The 17,274-nt window shown below is 34.5% G+C and overlaps 1 protein-coding gene across 1 annotated transcript in view; it reads right to left on the bottom strand.

Annotated features, from left to right (window-relative positions):
- Nucleotides 1-17,274, bottom strand: part of LOC111000536 (cyclic nucleotide-gated cation channel alpha-3) — an 82,651-nt gene that overhangs the window by 30,339 nt on the left and 35,038 nt on the right. Inside the window, exon 4 of the mRNA XM_045633550.1 lies at nt 5,059-5,182. Coding sequence (XP_045489506.1) covers nt 5,059-5,182 — 124 coding nt within the window. The remainder of the gene's footprint in view (nt 1-5,058; nt 5,183-17,274) is intronic.

Below are 17,274 nucleotides of genomic sequence, written 5' to 3'. Positions count from 1 at the left end.
AAAAACTTTGATCTAAAAAGTCGACGGCGTTTATGAGGCACAGAGGGTAGATTATGTATTAGTATAACAATTGATTACTAGACAGATACAGAAATCTGAGGCCGACACTAAAGGTAGTTTTGTATATGCATTGAAACTTGGGACTTCAACGCCGTGAATAAGGCGTGAAAACCCAAATTGAACAATTTAATCCCCTCGGAAGCAAGAAGGAAAGCCAAAAATGAAATCGCCTTATTGGCGCATGATCGCTTCGAGTGGGAATTGGTTTTCCGAATGCATTGGAACACGCTGAACTGTCGAAGTGTGAAATGAGATATAAACGGAAAAATGAGCGCAATATTAAACTTTACACTTAGAAATAATATTTGTATTCGATTTCAAAGACTGTCATTTATATAGATACAGATTGGTATCTTTACCGTGCGACTCTCAACCCTGCGGCCGTAAGTTCGATCCCGGAGCTTTAACTCATTGGTACAGTCTATGTTGAATGAACACCCACTTGTACGGATAAGGAAAATTTGTCACGTGTGAAACGTCGAGTGCGTCAGGAACAATAGGCATTAGAGATAGCAAATGTTCACAAATCAGGAATCAAAGGCCCAGTAATAGGGCGTCGAATCACTGTTTTTTATAATTCGATTATATAATATCTAATTTTATTTGAATATCCGATACCATTGCTGTTATCCTCTCCCGTAAATAAATAAGGGTTTAAGAATGTCTTTCGTTTTAAGATGTTAACATCAATTAAAACATCAATTAAATCTCGTTTTATTTAGTGTTAATTTAGAGAACCAATTCTATGATTTATTTATAAAAAAACACCCGTTTGCAAATGCGTGCCATTCATTTGTTTTTCAATGGGTGGAACGCGCGGTTGGAATTTCGTATTCTGCCTCGACGTCCGATGATAAAACTCAGCTGCAGGTGAATCCGAACAACTCCTCTGAACACTCTCCATGGTAAATGCGGTAGAAGCTGCAGAGAGACCCCACATCTCTGCACAACGCCATAAGCCACTCGGAGAGAGATTGGTCGTCGAATAAATCGGTTATTGTCTAGGGTAAAGTTTAAAGAACGCCAAGTTATACTTGACAGCCTCGTTGAGAGTAATAAGATATTTGCTCTTTCTTGTCCCTAAATGACCCTTAAAATTAAGGTGCTCTTAGTACGAGGGTCCTTGCGCCTCAACAAACACGGGACAGGCCCTCGAAGCTCTCACCGACTTAACGAGCCACACGTTAGGCTTACGTTCAAATAATTGGCACTTAACGTGGGTTTTTCGTCGATTTGGGGAAAATTTCTTGTTCAATATTTTTAACGTATTCATCAAAGTATACGATGACATTCAAGTAACAGAAATATTATAACTAACCTAGCTGACCCGGCAAACGTTGTTTTGCCATGTTTTTGTGCCAAAAAATTAAAGTTTATAACTAACAAAAACAACATTAGGGATGATTGTAGAGGGGTGAAAATTTAGCTTTGCATGTATTTTTGTATGGTGTATCGTAAAAAAATAAAAACGAAATTGTTTTCTAAAAAATAAATAAAAAATTTTTGGGGTGGACCACCCTTAACATTTAGGGGGATGAAAAATAGATGTTGTTCGATTCTCTGACCTACCCAATACGCACACAAAATTTAATGAGAATCGGTCGAGCCGTTTCGGAGGAGTTCGGTTACTAACCCCGTGACTCAAGAATATTATATATAATAGATGTCTAGAAGTACTTGGAGAAGCGGGAAGAATCTGATTTTTGTTTGTTTCAAGTAGTTTTAAATTCTAATATTATTTGTTGCTTTTAAATGTCAAATTTCAGTTTTTTTTTTATGTAAAATTGTCTTTTAATGTCTGTTTTTTATACATAATTTGTGTAATCTGTTTTGGCTTTCTGTATTGTATTAGTATTTTGTATAATAATATGTATTAAGTAAGCTGTTAGATAACTTATAATTAAATAAATAAAATAAATAAATGGAGTCCCTTTAGGCAAGGTTCCGAAGATACTGGCAGCGTTTTTTTATGTATTAACAAAACGGGCAATACGCTCACCTGTTGTTGAAGTGATACCACCGTCCATGGACATATTGCCAGAAGACTTACACCGCAAGTATGTTGCCGGTTTAAGAATTGGTAGGTTCTCTTCTTGAAGGACCCTAAGTCGAACTGGTCCGGAAATACTTACTTTAGAAAAACCCTCACTTGTGGAACGACAGAAGTGGAAGTGATACGGATGGTATATTTTGCCTTGACGTCCGATAAAACTCAGCTATAGATTACAACACTCAGACCGTAACACTCTCCTTGATACATCTCCCCTTAAAGTCTGTTGAACAGCATTTAGCTAGACTAATTCTTTATCCGAGGTAACTGCCAGTGATGTCGACTAACCTTTTTGCTATTTCCCTAAATGGGACACCGAATGGGACAAGTCATATTCAAACCCCATTTGTATGCTTTTAAAAAGTGTTCTGCGTTATTAAAATTCAAATAATATTTGTTTAGAACATTTTTAAATACATAAGTAATTAGTTTTGCTTTTATAGCATACACTTTTTTAGCATACCTATATCTAGGTAATAAAGTAAACCTACTAAATCCTGTGAGGTTTAAGTAGCGACACCTGTAATCGGCATTTATCACTGCGATGACAGACTCTGGAGGGCACTAAATACGACCGCTAAAAATATATCCAACATCGCGATCTGGTGCCTTCAGCCGACCAGTCAGTCGCGTTGCCGTGCCTGCTTTTAGGTAAGGAGTATTTGTTCACCATCCTTCATCACAAATCTTACTAAAATTAGCGAAAGTTTCTAAGTAATAATAAATTTACGTTCATATCCGTTAAAAATTATTTCAATTTGTATACATCAGTCTAAGACATTGTTTATTTATTTGGAAACAAAACAGATACATCTATACAATAAAAAAGTAAATAATAAAATTGGATGTATCCACAAAAGGTTTCACTAATTAAGATTTCATTTCAAAGCAAAGCAAAACCGAAACATGACAACACAAAATGTATGAATCCGGACAACGTCAAATATACCTGTTGCTATAATAGAGAAGAGAGAAGAAGAAGAAGAAGAGAGAAGAACAAGAATTAGGATATTAACAGTTTTTTAAATAAAGCAGTAGAGGAGTGCGAAAAAGGGTCGATGTTTTTAGATCAGATAAGAAACTCGGCCATCTTGGATTTACAAAGGTATTATATTATCATCAAAGCTAAAAGTGCGTACCAAATCAATGACAGGAACAAGGACAAATTCCAATAAATTTTACCCAATTCAGTTAAAGCTAAAAAACAAGTTAATATACCAACTTTTTAGTGCAGGAAATAAAATACTTTATAATAATAAAATTAACGGGCTGAGGTAATAAATTTCAGCAATGCTTCATAGAGACGAGAACGCCTGTTTTGTATCAAGGCAGATGTGATTAGTCCAACATGAAACAGAACAGGTTCTGAAGGCTTAGATATAAAAACAATAGCATTTTCGTTCGTTTATAGGCGCAGTGGATAAACTTTTTTATTTATTCACACTTTGTTCTAAAGAAACATAAATAACACAATACATAAAAATTACAAGAGATGCAACGGGCGCAACCCTAGTAAGAAAAGAAAAAAATAAATAAAATGATAAGTGCAAGAAGTGCATAACCAGAAGTTATTTATATATATATATATGTGTATACAGGGCTCGCGAGTGCGTTGCTAACTCTTTAAGAATTGGTACGCTCTTTTCTTGAAGGACCCTAAGTTGAATTGGTTCGGAAATACTTCAGTTGGCAGCTGGTTCCACAGAGTAGTGGTGCGCGGCAACAACTGCCTTGAAAAACGCGCAGTTGTGGAACGGCGGACGTCGAGGTGATACGGGTGGAATTTCGTAGTCTGCCTCGACGTCCGATGATGAAACTCAAATGCAGGTATTAATCCGAACAACTCCTCTGAACACTCTCCATTGTAAATGTGGTAGAAGATGCAGAGTGACCCCACATCTCTACGCAACGCCAAAGGATCAAGCCGCTCGGAGAGCGCTGTTTTTGATACGTTTTTGTTTTACGTAAAAATCTGCGTACTTTTTTGCATAATTTCGATGGAGTTCATTCAATTGACTAAGATGCAGTACAACATCAACATATACATAAATTGGGAATTATAGAGTACCGGTGCTGTTGCAATTTCTCAAAGTACATTACACAATGAGATATATTGCACTCTAGCAAAATGTAAAATTCATATACAAAACCGAGAACATAAATCAAGGTAACTAAGCACTCGTGAACTCAGTTTCTAGCTGAAATTCTCCACCATTAAATATGCATACGTTACATGGATGCTTCTTGTTAAAAAATATTATAGTCTTGGACGGATCGTGAATTTGTGCGGCTCGGGGCTGATACAGGGATTTTTTTTTATAGAACAGGGGGCAAACGGGCAGGAGGCTCACCTGATGTTAAGTGATACCGCCGCCCATGGATATCTTATATTATACATTCATAAGTGTACGTTTATAATGTACACTTATGAACGTCAAAAAAGAAATACACATTGAATGCTTCTAATTTTACATTTATTGCCAGTTCACAAATCAAGGGCGTAGAACGGAAGAGAAGAACCGGCAATAAACTCTCCGCCGCTCTTTTTAATCGCCCTGTTTTTTTCTTTTCCACAAAGTTTGTAAGGAGCTGCAACCATCACACCATGTTCCATATGACATCTTGAGTAATAGAGAATAATAAAATAAATTAAAAGCAAAGATTTGTCCTCTATCAGCAGGTGAGGAGGAGGCATGGTGAAATAAGAGCACGCACTTACATACTTGTGAACCATTCGATCCATTTACAACGACGGCATAATCACTTCAATCAAGATTTTTTAATACCAACATTGTCCAAATCCCAAAATGCAACAGGGTCAATACGAAATTCCACCCGTATCACCTCGACGTCCACCGTTCCACAACAGCGCGTTTTTCTAGGCAGTTTTTGCCGCGCACCACCACTTTGTGGAACCAGCAAAAAAAATATACACAATTATAACTCACCTAGATTTGTGTGCGCGACGCGAGCTCAAATCGAGCTCGCTGGCGGCGGAACACGCTGTGCCAGGCTGCAACGATCCACCTGAACCGCCCAGCCGCCGAGAACCCAGCCGACACGTCATCATGTCTATAACAAAATACATTTCAAATTACTCTATGAAATCCGCCGTTCCACAACTGCGCGTTTTTCTAGGCAGTTTATGCCGCGCACCACCACTCTGTGGAACCAGCTGCCAACTGAAGTATTTCCGAACCAATTCGACTTAGGGTCCTTCAAGAAAAGAGCGTACCCATTCTTAAAAGGCAACGCACTCGCGAGCCCTCTGGCATTGAGGGTGTCCATGGGCGGCGGTATCACTTAACATCAGGTGAGCCTCCTGCCCGTTTGCCCCCTGTTCTATAAAAATAAAAAAAAATCATCTTTGAAACTCCCAACGAGCGATTGGGTTTAACTCGATCACAGTAAGCACAACGTATAAGATAATTTTAGTACGATCAGCATCACTTTTGATGATTTACAGATTTTTGTCCCCTTTTCTTAAAAAAAATATATAAAACTTGAGTCTGTGTAGTCTTACAATTATTTAATAGTGAGAGAAATATATCGATTTCACACCTTTAAGACCAGCGATAATTTCAACAAATCCAAATCCGACGCTAATTAGAAGACTTGGGCAGAGAGAATATAGGATGTGGGTGTGTATTTATTTGTGAAGCCTGTGTGTGTGTGACTAAAGCCTGTGTGTGTCACTGAGGCCTGTGTGACATTACTCTATATGCAGAGGTGGATATACCTTCAAAAGGTTTAGGTTTTATGATTGTTAATTTTTTTATATTAATAACTTTTCTATTGTAATAGTATTAAGTTACTGTAAAAGTAGGATATAAATGTTTCAAGTTATATATTGAACACCAGAGTATATATCTAACAAAAGAACTTTGAAAATTTCAACATAAAGAAGTAAAACAATGGGTTGGAGGCTGAAACCAGTAAAGTGAAGTCGAACTTCGTAACCCGTCAGAAAAGTATTTGTCACATTTTTATTTACTTGTTTTCTTACTTGTTCTCACTTCTTCCTACTTCTTCTTCTATGTACTTAATAAATAAATTAATATTTTTCACGACGTCTTTAAGCGCCCAAAGTCTCTTCCTTGCTTTTGCTATTCTTGTGTCGATTTCTTTTGTTGTTGAATCGGTCATAGATACCACCCCTCTTAATAAACAATAAATCAGTCGCGTTACAATATTTTTAGGTCTAGTCAGATGACGATGATGAGGGTGTTTCGGATGTCCGTCTGTACACTTTGAAATACTGCACATTTTTCCCTGTTTTCTAAAAAAACTTTCTCGCGGACGATGTTATAGTAGCAAATATTCATATCAACATGTAAATAGGACAAAATATGGCTGAAGCCTTTGACACTATCACCGTCAAATGGAAACTAGAATTTCATTCGCAGTCCGCGGTTTCGGTGATTTTAATGATATGTTACGTCACACGAGCAGTGTTATTTTCATTTATTCGTTCTGTGAATTAAATCAAGTCAGAAACTAACATCTGGTGTATTTATTAACAGTTGTACCACTGCATTAGACAAAGTCTGCACTTCTCTGCATCATGGTGAAATATTGAAATTATCCTAAACGATATTTATATTATAAGCTATGTAAGTTACATTGTTTAAGCTTCATATATCTTATACTAGCAGATTCGGCTAAGCGTTGCTGTGTCAAAGGTTTAATAGTTAAAAGCTTATGGCTTATAACTAACATAAAATAAGGTGTAGTGAGGTTAAGAAGCTAACTAAATACTAACTAACTCGACTTATTTAAGAGTTCTTAATTCGAAGTAACACTTGAATATATGTGTACTATCCACGCAAATTGCTAATGCGCTTTTTTTTATTGTTTTATTTATTTAATCATCTCGCCAATAACATTTCTTTCAGTCTTCAGTCACCGTGACCACGCACGCTGTAAAGCATACGAAACGTCGGAAAAATTTGAAATTATGTTAAATAATTATAAGTATATAATAAATAGCTTCGATCCGGAAAAACAAGTGTTTTCTTTAGAAGTCCTTAAATGTTTTATTTTTTTAGAAAGTTCTACGATGTTTTAGCTTTGGGCCTAAGATCTATCTACCTGTATCTATTCCGTGTTAAATTCTAATAAGGCAAGTAGGTATTGAACCTTCTGCGCCTGACACACCGATTTTTGGGTAAAAGGCATGTCCGATTTTCTCAACACATTGACAACCACGATGGTTACTCCAAGTCCTCATAGCATCTACACATTGTATTGAACGACTATAACATTAAAATTAATAACATAGTTATATACTTTGAACTTTTAATTGAACATTCAAGCAACATACATGTCTACATAAAACATAATTCAACGCTTGGGGCGTCCGCATTGCGCCGGGGTAATACGCAAATCATTGCGATTTCCAATACATATATATAATAAAATGTATATGTCATAGTTAAATGTGTAGGTAGAAACGTTTATGAAAATGGTCATTTAGTATTTCCGCCATTAGGCTGTGGAATAAACTGCCTGAGTATACGATTGGCTTCCTCCCTATCGTCTTTTAAAACTCTTCTATATAAATATTTCCTAACCTTATCATATCCTGATCATACGTGCCCTGTGTAATTCTTGTATCTCCTGTTCGTTTTGTAAATGTAATTCTCTATTTGCTATTCTTGAATTTGTAAGATTAGCTTTTTAGTTTAAGTTAGTTATTATAATATATATAGTTATAAATAGATTAAGGTTCTATAGATTAATATACATTTTTTTTTTATATAACTTCTGGTTATGCACTTCTTGCACTCATCATTTTTTTATTTATTTCTTTTGATACTAGGGTTGCCTGGAAGAGATCGTAATTTATATATATTGTGTTATTTGTGTTTCTTTCTAGCAACGAAGTGTAAATAAATAAATAAAATGGAGTCGAAGAATTTTAAGCTTAATTTTTTGTTAGGAAATATGCGCCACTACTGTCAGACAAGCTTTTAAACTTTAATAAAATATCTATTTTATATGTAATAGCGAATAGATAGAATTTGTATGGGAAACATTAAAGTGCGTATACAATGCGCCTAAACTATACAAGTTGTATAGAAAATATTAGGCGCGTCCACACATAGCGAGTAGTAGCGTGGTATATGCCTCGCGAGGAAACTTATCGAGAGGCAACCGCGCGCGGTGTTCCCGAGTCTCTAGAGTGCGCGCGGCAAGGAAATTAATTTACTTACCTTTCCCTCGCAATATATTTAGATTAATATACTAGATTAGATCATACGCACAATGTCAATACTCGGAAGAAACGCAGGCTGCAATTTCCCCGTACTAGACTATGTAAAGTTAGTAATTCTTAAATTTAAGAAATGTATTAAAGAAAAGCTGTGTAAAAAGGCTTACTATAAAGTTATTGATTATCTAGTTGATAAAAGGGCCTGGGACTAATGCTGGGCAGGCTACCTCTAATTAATTTGCTATATTTGTTTTAAATATTGTTTGATGATTTGCATTTTTAAAAGAGTACCGAGAGTTTTTTACGCCGGCTTTTTCTCTCGGCCTACACCCTCTGTCTTTGCCGATGAGTAGGGATGCCTACAAGTTCGAATTGATTGACGTGGAATAAGTGATACCTAGATGATCTTATGTTCCAAAATAAACGTATTTTTTTTTTTAAACGAATGAGGCGTCTTTAAGCAATTCAAAAAGCCGATACGCGATGGCTCGGGCACTCGGACCCTCGGGCCCTCGGGCGCTCGGTCGCTCGCGTTTGCCTCGGCCGAGGGACAAGGCTGCTCGCTCTGTGTGGACGCGCCTTTTCAATAGTTTTGAGCTGACAAAAACTGTAAATTACCGTCTATATTAATTAGACAAAAACTACACTACACTACTAGACAGATAGACGATTTTTTTTAAATAAATTTACCTTGAAAAAAAGAACAATATTAATAAAAACTTCATCAACATAATATTTACATTTTAATTAGCAAGTGTTACTTGGGATAATTTTATGCCGCATCAAAACTAAAATGTTAATTTTCTCTCAAGATATCTTGTCAGGGTGTATTTTGTTGATAATACCACGGCAGACATTTCACTGCGTGTTTTCCGAGTTGTATATTTTACCAACAGTCTTGTCTACGAGTCGTAAATTATTATAAGTATTAGAATATTCTTTCTTAAATGTCTTCTTTATTTATTCATAAGGCCTATCTAAAATGTTTAAAATTTGACATTTTGTTATATATATAATATATTAATTAAATCTATATTTTATTAACCTCCAGAAAAATAATAATATTTAAAAATTAATAAAACGAAAAACAAATCCCTGTGGCAATCTACCTTTAACGCTGGCAGCATTGATCTAGCTGTATTTTTTTTTATAAAACAGGGGCAAACGGGCAGGAGGCTCACCTGATGTTAAGTGATACCGCCGCCCATGCACACTCTCAATACCAGAGCACTCGCGAGTGCGTTACCGGCCTTTTAGAATTTGTACGCTCTTTTCTTGAAGGACCCTAAGTCGAATTAAAATTTATCTAATTTTAATAAATAACCTATATGGGGCGTTATAAATAAGAAATTTATTACTCCCCATATAGGTAGGCACATCCTCCTATAATGCCCAATTGTATTAATGAACTCATCAAAAATAATCTTTGATATAATTAATTAACATTTTCCCGCATATGTGTTAATGCTCAGATAATTAAATTCAGCGTTGATTGATGCCGCAACTAGGTGATGTAATTTATTTGATATAAATTTAGTTTTAGTGCCTGTTGGCTGAATTTGCAAAATGTTTTCTATTGTGATACAAAATCGCTCGCATGTCTATAACTACTAAATCAGTTTTCATAAATAGACATTGTTTACAGAGCGAAGAAAATTATTAGAAATGAAACGGATATCCGGTAACTATCCGGTGTCCGGCCTATCCGGTAGCCTTTATACTATTCGGCCGGATACCGAATAACTAGGCCGAAATCTGAATAAAAAAATATTTTTTTAAGTAATTATTAGCTTTATCAGTCTTAGTATCCCTTAAAAAACATAATTAGTTTTCGTAGTAAATTTTTTAATCACACAGTAAATGAATGCAATAGAAAAAAATAATTAATTAGTACTCATACTGTATATAAGTAGAATTCCACCTAGTGCTAATATCTTGTTCTAACAGATGCTCGGGTAAACTTAAAACCCGAGTTATTGAATTGCGTGTGTACGATATATCAAACGGCTAAGTCCCGCCGAATATTCGGCTATTTGGTCACATGGTTGGCCGAATATTCGGCTATTTGGTCACATGGTTGGCCGAATATTCGGCTATTTGGTCGCATGGTTGGCCGAATATTCGGCTATTTGGTCACATGGTTGGCCGAATATTCGGCTATTTGGTCACATGGTTGGCCGAATATCCGGTATCCGGCCAAACTGCTATCTGTTTCATCTCTAATCATTATCATATTTGAGTTCATATTAAGTATCTGATACTTACGCCCAAACCCAATAAGGTTAAGGTGGTCAAAAATGGATTGAGATAGGTATCTCAATCCATTTTTGACCACCTGAGATAAACATCTTAATTCAAATAATGTTAAAAGTGTGCCAATTACCAATCAACAGATTGTAATTTTCATCTGTCGATACCAAGCTATCCATGGTAGGTCTGATCGGTGTATATGGATAGACCTTTGTATGAAAATGTCAGCTTAACTGTGTTAATATCCTAACTTAAAATTTTAACTTACACCAGTTTATAAAATAATTAAAAAGCTAATTGATATGTTTTAAACATAGACATGCATATTTTAATGTTATATGTACGATTTTATTTACTTTATTTGGGTTATATTGATCATCAAATATGAGTGTAAAGAGCGAAGAGATTGCATTCTATCCGTCTCCAAAAATGGATTGCCTCCGTAGGGTTTGGTTATTCGGAGGCAGATAGGAGATCAATCGACTGTCACGGTCTGATCTCAGATTGTTTTCAATCTGAGATTGTGGATATTGTAGTCTATACGTTAATTAGATAATTGGCTTATTATTTGATTATAATTAGCACTTGATTTTCAATACTGATTTTCTGATACAGGAATTACTAAAGTACATAGATCTTTAGAATATAATTAAAAGCTCAAATAAGGTAGATCGTTTACGCAGCTTTACTAGACAAAGCTCCTGAACATATATGAGATTTTTAATCTACGGTTTTCTAACAATGGAATCTCAATAAAAGTCGTGAAAATACAAATATATTAAGTTCAGTTGAACTAGATATCAGAAACTGTTATTTGAATTCGTCTCCGCATGAATCCATAACATCAAGCTACCAACTAAAAATATTAAAAAAAAATAGTGGCGCAAGAACTTAAAAAAAAATCATTTATTTCAGACCAATTCATAAGTCTATATATTGTTAGTATCGTAAAACTTATAATGTTTGTAAAATTATTAAAAATATTTATTTTATTTTTGAGTTCTGGGCTAGATTTTTCTATCTGTTTCATTATCATCTGTCAATGTAATAGGCAAGTAGGTGATCAGCCACCTGTGCCTGACACACCTTGACTTTTTAAATCTAAAGCAAGCCGGTTTCCTCACGATGTTTTCCTTCGTTCGATCGAATATCAAATGCGCACATAGAACGAAAGTCTTCAGGGATCGGAGACAGAGGCCAGCCACTACAGGTGACCATGCTACTAATTAACGCGTCTGAAAACTCAGGGTACAACTAGGTAATTATAATATGCCATTTACACAAAATGGCGTAGTTTCCGTTATAGCCCCAGACATATCCTTATTCAACAAAATCCTCTTTTAGATCTGCCTTTTAATAAATTTAAGAAATGTATTTAAAAAAACCTGTGCAAAAAGGCTTACTATAAAGTTAACAATTATCTAGCTAGACTGCTTCTAATAAATTTGCAATATTTTAAAATAAGTGTTGTATGATGATTTGCTATTTTAAAAGAGTACCATGAAGTTTTTATGCCGGCTTTTTCTCTGGGCGTACACCCTTCTTCTTTGCAGGTAGAATGTATGATCCTATAATCTATAGATGATAAACCTATTTTATTTTTAACCGCTGGCATCAGAATACGGAGAGTTGACATTTCAGTCAATCAGTTAAGCGATCATAGGGCAAGTTTCCACATTAGACGTACAGGTTATGTGGTTAGGTAGATTCCGGAGCCGAAAATATTATATAAATATATTATTAAATATGATATAAATAATATTATTTAAACGCTATTTCTGATAGAATACAACTTTATATTACTTTAACAGTGCTGGTGCGGCTAGTGATGCTGAAAAAGCTAAAGCCTGCAAATACAGGGGACTAGGGCTTCGAATATGACTTTGTCCCAATCGGTGTCGAGACCTTTGGTCAGTGGGGTCCTAGCGCTATCAGGTTTTTAAGGAAATAGCAAAAAGGTTAGTCGACATCACAGGAGAAAAGTTAGTACCTACCTCAGACAAAGAATTAGTCTAGCTATTCAAAGGTATCTTTTTGCTGCTTTTAATAATATACTTTTGTTATTACATTTGAAGGTTAGTTATTCTATTTTGTTTAATATTAAGTTTTTTTGTTTTAGTATATTTGAATAAAATACTAGTTTAATTCTATTTATACTTTATATCCAGACATAAATGTTTTTACGCAGACACAAAAAACATCAATAGAAATAAATGATTTAAACATATCATTTTACCCCGTACACATCAAATAACCAATTATTTGTTTTGGTGAAACAGTTTTCAAAGTACATGAATAAATATATGATTAGCTTTTTAGTTTTAGTTAGTTATTAATATTGTTTTTATTTTTTATTTTCTCTAGCTTAAGGTTCTATAGATTAATATAAATATATTTTGTTTTTTATATATTATTATATATTATTGCATCCCTTGTAATTTATATATATTGTGTTATTTGTGTTTCTTTCTAGCAACGAAGTGTGAATAAATAAATAAATAAATATAGATTACATTAAATTATTCCTGAAATCCCGTAAATGCGTCATAGTTGACGTCATCATGTCGCTCTGACGTCATCATGACGCTCCAAACTGAAACTGAACTGAAAGTTCTTTAACTGTTTTACAGTTATTTATATATTTTTATAAATTAGGGGGCTAACGGGCAGGCGGCTCATCTAATGTTTAGTGATACCGCCTATGGACAATGCCAGAGGGTTCTCAAGTGCGTTGCCTGCCTTTTAGGAATTGGTACGCTCTTTTCTTGAAGGACCTTAAGTCGAATTGGTTCAGTAATAAATATATCTTTTAGTTTACACAGATATAATAAAAAAATAATCACCACTACACAATCTTAAGATGTCTTGAGTCCCGAAACGGCCTTTTCCTGCTGGGTGTATCCTTACGTATTTTTTAAAAGATCGCACACTGAATAACGTATCGAAAATAATAATTATACAGTTATACACACTTGTAAGTTTTGAGTTTTATGACATTTTCTTTTGAATTATTGTTATGTAGAGGGAGGATAAAACTTGCTGAGTTTCTTGCCCGTTCTTCTCAGTACGAGGCCTTCTGGTAATTTTGCGAACGGATGGCGTTATTTTGCTCTTTCGCGAATTTTGTAAACGTTTTTGATATTCATAAGCATGCCCCAAGACGCATCTAAATTGAATAAATGAATTTTGATTGATTGATTAATTGATTGGGTCTCGAAACAGCCTTTTCATGCTCCTTACATAAGCCTTTAACATACCGAATACCTTCTAGTTACCGCGTATTTAATAATCTATATATCTAATAGACAAGATTATTTATGCGCCTATCAAATTTCGACTTTTTGCATCTAATGCTGATTTCCTCACGATCTTTTCCTTTACCATACTGAACAAGTGTTAAGATGAAACGTTCACGAGTACCAGGTTTGAAAGGATGACCTCAAGGATGACAGTTGCACACAAAAGCCAATACCCCAACTATAAAATACATACACTGTTTTATAGCCTAAAAGGTTGGCATGAAAGTATCTATTAAATACACTCTTTGTAAAAGTAGCTGATGGCATCAGCTGTGGTACGATCATGATTTCTCCTGTCAACATTGGTGTTATTATACTAATGAAATACTTAGTTCAAAATACCGCCAGCAAGGAACGACTGTGTTTAGAACGACTTTAGCTATTTTTTACAAGATCCAGATATTTGAAAAGCTATATAACGTTCCCTGCTATAGCATTTTATATATAAAAAGACAATTAAAGACGGTACAATATTCAAGTGTTCACTCTTTCTCTTTTCATCAAGACAATAGTGACAAGGACACGAAAGAGAATGCTTCAGTGGATGCCTTGTAGAATGAGAAGCAGTAAACAAGAAGGCGACTTTGGATGGTGAATCGGGTAGGCCATGTTGAACCTGAACCAAATCCAGGAGGTACACGAGAGAGTTATAACTACTCATAACCGACACTGTCTGTCAATAGATGAAACGAGACAGGTAGACCGTAGCAGGTAGTGGAGGTCAGAAAAAACATGACACATAGGCTTAATTATATCCTCTATACCGTCACTCTCGATAATCTTAATATATGTAAATACTGTCACGATGTTTGTCCGCGATGGACTCCTAAACTACTTAACCGATTTTAAATTAAATTGGCACACCGTGAGCAGTCTTGTCCATTTAAGAGATAGGATAGCTTAGATCTTTAATAATTATAGTCGCAATTTTATTTTATTGCAAATTTATTTATTACTTGAAACAATTTTAACAAATGGCGCTGTGTTAAAAGTACCAACATTCCACATAAGTTCTCCTACCGTTTCCCTTTAATAGCAGTAAGTAGTGTAATATAACAAAAACCTTAGCCACAGCAACGCTTGGCCGAGTCTGCTAGTGATAATATAAATGAATAAAAAAATCTGCGTTTACTACACAAAAATTTATTATATCTATATAACTTTATTTTTCATATAAATTTGCAATATGTAACTACTAAGCGAATGACATCAACCAATAACATTTATGTTTTCTCGATCTACCTTTCTCACTCTCTCTCAATCGCTCTGTCCCTTTTCTTCGACGAAAACGCTGCACGCCTTCGTGACGCTGCGTAAAAATATTACCCTCATGCGAAAGAAGTTTCACTTCAAAAAGATAATTAACCGGAATATTAAAATCTTAAACTCGAAGTGGAATGAGATTATCAGTTTTCGCGCAAGTTGGAAGAGTTATAAGATTCAATTAAGATAAGTCCCGGCTCTGTCGACGCCCGCATTATTACGTATAAAGACGTCACCGTTTGCAAATGACGTCACCAGCTATTATATCCAGTAGCCGTGGTAGAAGAGTGCGATTCTGTTGCCTTGCGCCCAAACCCAATAACCTATCCATTTTTGATCTGAGATTGAGACCATATCCAAATATTTGTAATAGTGTACCAATAACCAATCGATTGTAATAGCCATCTGTCGATACAAGCTATAGCAAGTCGGCTCGGTCTATGTGGATAGACCTTTGTATGAAAATGACAGTTCAACTTAACTTTTTAAAATAATTAAAAAGCTATTTGATATGTTTTAAACTTATTTATCTTTTAATATTACCTATACGGTTTTATTTACTTTATTTGGTTTATATTGATTATCAAATATGAGTGTAAAGAGCAAAGGGATTGCATTCTATCCGTAGCAAAAAATGAATTGTCTTCGTAGGCTTTGGTTATTGGGATGCAGATAGGAGATAGATCGATTCACAGTCTGACACACACACACAGTCTCACAGATTGTGGATTAATTTTTGGGTTCGGGTGTAAATGTGTGTAGGGTCTCTATGTATGACGATGATGACGCCGAGTCTGCTAGTAGATATGTATAATGCAAACTATTTACTTCAGAATTTACAGCGAGATATAAGATCTTTAATCTATATTTATTTTCGGATAATATTTTATTCTCTTATCGGTATAACGTAGCAAGTTCAATTAAAATTTCTATCCAACAATAGCGTATTGAAATATACTTTCAATAATCTTGTATAAAAATACTTACAGAGGTTTCCGAACTTCGATTCGTTTGCCAAAGGAAATAAAGGCAACGTTGCTTTACAAAGAAATGTTTCCTTTTCATTACATTTTTATTCAACAGACGAGAAATGTGGTTCTTTTCTGATTGAACTGTGAATTCTTATATAAAAAATACGTTTATTTTGGAACATAAGATCATCAAGGTATCACTTATTCCACGTCATTAAATCCGAACCTGTAGGCATCACTACTCATCGGCAAAGAAGACAGAGGGAGGCCGAGAAAGCCGGTGTAAAAAACTCTCGGTACTCTTTTTAAAAAAAAGTAAATCATCAAACAATTCTACAATATTTAAAACAAATCTAGCAAATTAATTAGAAGTAGCCTGCCCAGCACTAGTCCCAGGCCCTTTTATCAACTAGATAAACACTAACTTTATAGTAAACAGATATATTGGTATAAAAATATGGCTCATAACCAAATTGACTAGATGTCTCGTTTTGAACGGGACTGTCCCTTTTTCCAATAACGAGTCCCCGTGTCCCCGAAATGAACTGTGGGACGAAAAATTGTCCCGTTTGGTGAAAATGCGCGAAAATTGAATTCTCGTGAAATATGATTGTGAATATAAAAATTACTGAAACAAACTAATAATATTTTGGATTTTATAATAAATCTGAGTGAAATTCACACGTGGTAGATGTGAACACTTCTAAATATTTGGTTTCTAGATAATGAGACGAATGTAATTTTAATTTTTGAATTAAGTTTAATGTTAAGTATTAATTTGTAATTATTATTTATTAATTATTAATTTTAATAAAAATTACAAAGACTAAAAAAGATTTTGTTATTAATAATATATAGTTTTTCACTGTCTAACAGTAGTTAGTATTAGACCTTTTTAAATTATATTTTTTTTTAGTTTAACATACATAAATCTTTAATTTTTATAAAAACTAAAATAATTTAAGTTTGAAAATCGATGAAACGAAAAAGTAACAGTAAAAAGACACAGACATATATTCATAAGATATGATATGGAAGAAACTGAGATTATAATTAGGGTAGTAAATTTTTCACTTCAAAAACTTATTTTTATAATTATTTATATGTAAATTAAATTGTTAAATTACGTCTAATTTTATTAAATTAATATCTTACTTATTTTTATAT

This window comes from Pieris rapae, chromosome 23 (assembly GCF_905147795.1).
Source record: "Pieris rapae chromosome 23, ilPieRapa1.1, whole genome shotgun sequence".
NCBI classification, from domain to species: Eukaryota; Metazoa; Arthropoda; class Insecta; order Lepidoptera; family Pieridae; genus Pieris; species Pieris rapae.
Note: the sequence above shows the minus strand (reverse complement) of the source record. Positions and strands in the feature narration are given on the sequence as shown.